Source organism: Scleropages formosus, chromosome 11 (genome assembly GCF_900964775.1).
Source record: "Scleropages formosus chromosome 11, fSclFor1.1, whole genome shotgun sequence".
Taxonomy (NCBI): Eukaryota; Metazoa; Chordata; class Actinopteri; order Osteoglossiformes; family Osteoglossidae; genus Scleropages; species Scleropages formosus.
This window is the reverse complement of record NC_041816.1, coordinates 30,309,213-30,316,911: the sequence shown is the minus strand read 5'-3', so window position 1 is coordinate 30,316,911 and position 7,699 is coordinate 30,309,213. Positions and strand designations below refer to the sequence as shown.

Below are 7,699 nucleotides of genomic sequence, written 5' to 3'. Positions count from 1 at the left end.
ATAACCATAAAATTGTGCTTTTTCAAAATTCAAATAGCAAATGTAATATTGTAAAAAATAATGGCATTCGATTCGACAATTTTCTTTGGTTTGGATTAAGAAGGAAAACACAATGACACAACTTTTCACATGAAAAGTAGCATCAGCTGCCTTTACTTTAATTTGTTACTCTATGCAAGTAGCCTGGAGTGTAAAAGTGTTGTTATACTATAAACGTTGCTCAGACAACTTATAGTAAGACCCTTAAACACAGAACACCGTCTACGCGATAGCTCGAGAGGCACAGAACAGGAAGTCGAGTCCTTTTCGCATACAAACAAGATGGCGGACTTGCTTGCGGACAATTGGCTTCAAAATGTCAGGCGCTAAACAAGAAACCGGAGGTTAGTTTCGCATACAAACAAGATGGCGGACTTGCTGATCGACAATGAGTTTCAAACTCTGAGGAATCGCTTCAAAAAAGACGCAGAATTTCTTTTGAACGGAGTTGCAGACAATGATAACGACGAAAAGAGTAAGTAAGCAGCCATAAAGCGGAAAGAAGCACTTGATAGACCATGGTATCAGTTAATTTTTCTGCAGTGACGAGCTGAGGAGGGCAGGCGGATAAGTGAGTGAGTGAGTGAGTAAGTGAGTGAGCGAGCGAGCAGAGCGGTGGCACTGACTCAGTGGGCTCCTCCCTTGGGCTCCTGGAGAGAAGCAAACATGTGGTGGTGCGTGGGGCATCGCTAGTTGTGAAACACCTGAGTAGTTTTAGTTTGCAACCAACCAACCAACCAAGTCAGTGACGCTGCTGGTGTGTGTGTGTGTGTGTGTGTGTGTGTGTGTGTGTGTGTGTGTGTGTGTGTGTGTGTGTGTGTTGGGCGGGGGGTTTAGGACAAGTAGGCAGCCAGTGTGTCTCAGGTGACAGGATGTCCGTTTACCATGTAGTTATGGTAGTTAATATGTCACATGTCATTGTTGTATTGTTCACTATGCTATAGTAATAGTTCTATGACTCCCTGTCCGGAGCGACTTACTGTGTCAGTAATCCCCCCGTTTCTACAGCGGAGTGTCTCCATCTAAAAACCTTGTCCAGGGATATGGGAGCAGAAGTAGAGTTCGAGGTGGGAAGGCCATGGCGATAAACCCGCTACCTGCTGCTCTTGTGCTTTACAGTGCGCTGTTGATGTCATCTGTGTAACTGTATCACCTGTTGATGCGTAAAGAGCTCGTTTCCACGTTTCAGACAGACGCGGACCTTTAGTTGAACTGCCGGGTATTTAGTGTGTCAAACACATTTTTGGCTAGTTTTGGCAGGTATCTTGTTGATCGGCGTGGCCTCGCCAAGTCGGAACGCCACTGACACGCACAACAGAAGGCCATTGTGGTGATGCTGCTGGGTGAAGTGAAATGAAGTGTTGTTCACCAGGAACATGGTACTGTTTGTCCCCCAGGACTCTCTCCGCATCGTGCCAGTTCATGTCCGTGGGCTATTTTCCAGTGAGCTGTACAGTCTGTATGTCAAATGTAGGCTGGGGTCCCCTCAAGGGACAGTCTGGGATCCCTTCCTGTTCACCGTGTACACCGCTGACTTTAAGTAAAACACCGTGTCATATCATCTGCAGAAGTTTTCAGATGATATGGCATTGTTAAGTGTATCAGGGACAGGGAGGAGTACAAGTACAGGAATACTGTAGTGAATGAATGAACAAACTAATTGAAACATGGAAAAAAACACTCAGCCTGCGCACAGGTTGAACCCAGACTAAACCCTTGTCCACGGTTCCCCTTAACGGCCCTAGAGGACAACCCACATCTGCAGTGCAGCATATTCACCGTGTCATACAAACATAGTTGAGTCACACAGACGTTCGTTTAAAATAGGATATGTTCTGATTTCGAAATGACCAAATAAAAAGTGAAAAGGATGTCTGTTGGTACCCACATGGGCCAGTTGTGTCTGAGAGCGCAGCCAGGCAGAGTGAAACTACTGCTGCAATGTTCTGAATTGTGTTTTCTGTCGTGCACATAGAGGCACCACACAAGTACATACTGATGGTGGTATTTTATAATCTCTGTTTGTGAGGTTTGGATAGAAAGCCTCTTCCGCAATTATTGGAGGGTCTGTGAAGATGCACAGATCCACAGGTTTTTACAAAGCGTTTCCTGTCATCTCTTTGCATAGTGGACAGAAGACAACTTTTATTCATTTATGAATAAAGGCAACACAAAACTTCTTGGCTGAGCAATGTGTGTTGGAAACTCTTCTCATCTCCATGGGCTCATAGAGGAGCCAATTGTCAGCTTTGGAGCTTTTTATCAAGCCAGTAGATTGCGGAGATTAATGGATTTTCCAAGCCGTAAGTTAATAGTGCCTAGGGCTCAGTCCATTTCACTGGAGGCACCTGCACTTCATCCTCTGAGGGCACTTAAGCTGCAGAGCAGGGATTGAGCATCTTCTCACTGCCGAGACTCATGTTCTGGGCTCGCCTGTCTGTAATGAATCCCTGTTTATGGGCTTTTTGGACAGCGCCTCTGTTTGCATCCCCAAGTGCTGAAAGTCTTCCTTCCCTGTGTCTTCTCAGAGCAACGTTGTCAAGCCAAGTACTGGTTCGAGACGTCTCGCAGCACCCCAGTTGTCTGCTGTACTCACAAACTGGGGTTAGCAAGGATTGGACTTAACCTGCCCGCATGCCAGTACTGGCCCGTAAAGTTCTGTTTCTGCGCTGCCATGTGCACATGCTGGTTTATACACACACACACACACACACACACACACACACACTCCATGGAAGTACATGAAATCACATCCTTTCATTTACATGTGGACCCATGTAGTGCACAGAATGACAAAGCTCTCATATACACAAAGTCACTTATATAGACACAGCAGGGCAAACAGCACCTCCGTTTGACCTGGAATCGTCAACAAGGTGCTGTTTGTGAATTCTCTCTTTAATTTTCCTTTTTTTTTTTTTTTGAATCCTTACCAGTTTCCCTCCTGATCTTAATGAGCCAGCTGTTGTGCCACCCCTTTCCCAAAGCACAGCAGCTGCACTTGCGAGTGCTCTTCACCCTCTAGAAGCCATATTGGTAGCAAACATAGATGTTGTAGCAAGGAAAAGGAGCCACAGTCCTCTCACCCTCACTGGATCAATCTGAACCCAAGGCCCTGTTGTGCAGCGCACACACATGCACACACTCCTCTTGCATGTTTCTGTATTACAGGTGCACTAGAACACCCAAACGCCTGGGCTGCACAAAGTTCTCCAATGAGGTCTCTGGTTACAGGCACACAGCAGTGCGGTCGTGTTCATAGGCCACTGTCCTCTTTGGTCGCAGAGGTTGATCACGTGCCAAAGCCTGGATGCTCTGCAGACCACTGAGTCCCATCAGTTGTGATGGGTTCAACTGAAAAGTGTTCTGCTGCCTTCATGTGTTTTCCTGTGTCATTGTGAGCAGCTCTTCTTTTCTTTTTCAGGTCGAGAAAGCAAAGAAATCAAACCCCTCTCACGGTTTAATCGTCATTCTGTTTTTTGGATCATGGCATCTGTCGGATTGACCTACTACACAGACTTCTTTCCGGTCCTTTTAAGGGATGCGAACATTAAAAGGTATTATGTCTTATGCTTCTGTAGGACTCTATGGACATGTGCCCCTTCGTTGCCCCTTTTCCCCAAGTCTCAGGTGTGTCACTGGTCTTCATGTCTCTTCCCTCATGTGTCTGTCTCTCCCCTCACAAATACCGCTGTTGGTACCATAATGGTAACACATGAAACAACTTAAGTTTCTCCATCATCTACCCAGTATGAAGAGGAGTGTGGTGCTGCACTTCTCAAACACAGTGAAGTTCTTTAAACATTTCTGTGCCCCAGAAAAAAATACATTTTTCCCCAGCTAATTGTGGTAAAAAGCAGTGGAGTTCAGAGACCATGTTCTTTCATTCCAATAAACTTCAGTGGTCCGCTGTGGTTCATCCCAGTGATTGCTGGGAAGCTACAAAGAAAGCAACTGGCAGCCTAGAAAACTCATCTTCACGCAAGGAGTTGGAGAGGAGACTGTTTTCAACAAGCGATAGCGGCTGGGTTCACAGTCCGCTTGAAAAGGACCTTAAATGGTGTTTACATGTCATTTTTTATTCTTCAGTAACACAAGATCTCTGGTCCAGGTTCACTGGGGAGGAAGAAAGTAAATGTTGCCACAAGTGATTTGATTGCCCCCCCCCCCCACCTCCACAAGCCCATCTTAGTAGATCTGATGTCCTGATTTGCTTGGCCAAAACATTGTCCTCACAGAACCCTGATAGTGAGGTGTGCTTTGTGCTGGGCAAATGAGGTGTGTGTGTTGTCACGTGACAGCAGCTTTTGCGTCTCCTCTCACTCTGGGCCTCTTTTGTTCCACTTTTTCATTTGTTCTGGTGCCTCCAAAAGACTTGTAGCACCAGAAACTCTGTGAGGATGATTTCTGTGCACATAAAAGTCATTATGTTTTCCCTTTTGTGCTCAATTTTTCTGTTGTCTATAGGAACATTAATAAATATTCACCTTTTTCATGAGCTCCTTTCCCTTGCCTCGTGTTGCTCTTTTGGCCCACCTGCTTGCATCATTCAGACATGTTGTATGTGTGACTGAGCTTTCGTTCTTAAAGCTTTGACCACATTCGCAGGAGTTAACGCTTCATAACACACAACACTGAATGGGAAACGGGTAACCGCTGGTTTGGTTTTGCTCTCGGAAAGCTGCATCGAGCGCAGAACCTGGACACTCGGCATTACGGCCAGTACTGTGTATCCTGTTTGACCAGCTACTACATGTATGTGTGTCTCTTGGCTGCAGCTGGTGGTTCAACATTGGTGTCGCACTGCTGGGGGTCAGTCTGGCCCTTGCGCTTTTCAGCATTGTTTACCTCGAGTGGTTCCGGGGTATCCGCCAGTACGACGTGCAGTACCCGGCCATTGCCCCTGTCACCACAGCCGCGTTCATCGCAGCGTCATGCAGGTGAGCTCCTTGTCGGCTGTGGGGGTCACATGGCTTTGGAACGGGGAGGGGGGGGCCCACTGTCATTCGCCATTGTACGGAATCGCTTAACTTGGAGTCAGTATCTCGAGGGACTGTGTACTTAGCTGGTGCATAAACCTACTTTCAGAGCAGGACAGTTCTTGCATTTGTGAACCATTTTAGGTTGTCAGGTGATTTTTTGCCTCAAATTTCAACTGCTGGAGGCAGACGTGAAAGTGTGATTGCTTATTGTTTTTTAATAACTTGTGTTTCTCTGGTGCCTTATCCAAGATGTTTTTCAGTGCTAGATACACTACACTGAGTGATTTACAGTTATTTACCCATTCACACATGAGAGCAACTTAACTCACTCACTGAGGGCAACAGTCATCAGTTCATGTGAAACACATGGCTTTGGAGTGTGGGAGGAAACCCACAAGAACACTGGGTAATACTGTTTAGGTGTCTGTTAATGGAAGAATCTCCTTTGTTTTCTGCCAGCTTTAACATAGCACTTTGGCCTGTGTGGTCGGTGTTCACTCCTGTAATCCTGTTCACCCAATTCATGGGAATGGTGATGTTCATCTCTCTACTTGGGTAGCAGACGAAGGTAAGGATGAAGGATCAAGTCATAAGTCGAGAGCACTGTGCCCACGGCACCAGCTTCAGTTAATGTTTGCACCCTCGTTTCATATAATTTCTGTACTTCTTAATTAGTGATAAGTGAATATTGTGTTTAAACTGGCTTGTAGCAGTGAAAATTCAGTTCAGCTGGATTCTTTTAATAATGCAGTTCGCCCACATCTTTAACACACAGACTTGCTTACATTCATCTCTGCACTGTGTCAATGTGCCTGTGTGTGAGTGTTTGTGCTCAAAACAGACACAGGGTCCTAGTTTAGCTCGCCTGTTTTTTTTTTTTTTTTTTTTTTTTTCTCCTCTCTCTCTCTCTCTCTCTTCCTGTCCCAGCATCGGGTCTGCAGCTCAGGATAATATTTCTGTCACGTCTTTTTTTCAGTCAAGATCATGACCAAGAATCGAGTTGTACAATCAGTCACTGGGACACGATAGCAATATTACATTATATGATTCTGTAACTGTAATTACATTAGCTGTATAACCACTTAGTTATACAGGCAGTGCTGTAAAATAAACCGGTAGTGGCCTTGACACAGTGTGTGCTTCATCTACTTCAGATCATCTCTTCATCTCTAAACACATCAAATAAGCTTCGTTGTGATGTCCTCTGCTAGGGCAGGGTTTAGCAAACCAACCGTTGAACATGTTTTATTTTTATTTATTGATGAACAACAGACCTGGATCACTGCAATAGAGACAGACTCGGTTTACTGAGTAACTGTGAATGCGTACCCATACATAATGCAGTATAAGGGCAAACGTGTACTATACGTTGCAGGGGTGGTCATGCAGCACTGTCCAAGTTCCTAAAGGGTGTCCAGACATTCCACAATTCATTGGAGTAATCATGCAGGTCCAACTTTTCTATGGGATGAAATTTAGACACTTGTGTGTCAACCACGTATATATATTAGCAGAAGGAGCTTCAGGTGTCCACCATAGCAGTACAATACACTTTCTTACTAAATGGATACACCTTGATAGTTGAAGAAAAAAATCAAATTACATTAGTCAAAAATGGAGTAAATGAGTACGGAGCGTAATGTCAATCGGTCCTTTCCTCGGTTCTGTACCATCGATGGATCAGCTGGAGTTCAGCCGATCAGCTAAAGGACAGCATGGGGAGTCACCGGCAGAAACACAAAAAGGAAGCGCTGCCACTGGATAGCACTGGTTCAGTTCAGGGGGATGCCAAAATCCCCCCGTTGGACAGTGTGGCAGGACACGGCATGGAATGGCTCTTCCAGTCAGTCACACTGTGTCTAAAGCAGGGAATGTCTGGTAGCTGATAAATCTGAAGGACACTGAGTACACTGTTTACTGTCACTTTACTGTATGTTGCCTTGCTTTTCTCTTTTTCAGATTTCTCTTCAGAAACCACTTTCATCTGAACATCGTCATATTTGATAAAGCACAAACTTGATACTAAATATTAGTCTTTTTTAACCTTTTCTGCTGGATGTCTTCATTGTATGTGATACGAGAATTGTAGCAAGGCTTTGTATTTGCTTTAAAATTTGATTTACAAAGTATTTCAGCGTTTTGTTTTCAGACAGTTTGTCAGTGATCTGAAAAGCCAAAAGCTGAATGTCAGAGTAATGACACGATTGCTCTGCTTCACTCAGATTAACGCACTTTTACAATGTCTGACAACTGTTTTGTTCTATTTTTTTCTAATTAAAATATAGTTGTATAAAACCTAAATGTGAACTAATGCCGTATGAAGCTCGCAAGTTTCTGTGGGTTTAATTTCTCCTTCTTACCAGTTTCCCAATAAAAACGAAAATGAACGAATAAGCCTGTGCAGCCTGTTTGTGCAGAAAGCCGGAGCACAATAACGTTGACTGTATCTTGTGTATGGATTATGCTGAGAATGCTGACTTTTGAGCTTTCTAAGAATTGAGGTGTGCCTTCATTGAGGAATTAGTCTTACCACACATTATGTAATCTCTCTTTCGTCGGATGCTTTCTTGTACTCGGGCCTCTTCGCTTTACATCTACATTTACATTTATTTATTTATCAGACTCTTCTCCAAAGTGACTTCCAATGATCTCTCTGTAGTATTATGAGCCCACACACC

General features: G+C 44.4%; 1 protein-coding gene across 1 annotated transcript; it reads left to right on the top strand.

Moving 5' to 3' along the window:
- Positions 1-341: 341 nt before the first annotated feature.
- tmem128 (transmembrane protein 128) lies at positions 342-7,453 on the top strand. Its single transcript, XM_018735354.2, has 5 exons — positions 342-514; positions 3,464-3,596; positions 4,818-4,979; positions 5,481-5,589; positions 6,981-7,453. The coding sequence occupies exons 1-4, from the start codon at positions 406-408 to the stop codon at positions 5,578-5,580; spliced, it is 504 nt and encodes a 167-aa protein (XP_018590870.1). The 5' UTR covers positions 342-405; the 3' UTR covers positions 5,581-5,589; positions 6,981-7,453.
- The last annotated feature ends 246 nt before the right edge of the window (positions 7,454-7,699 follow it).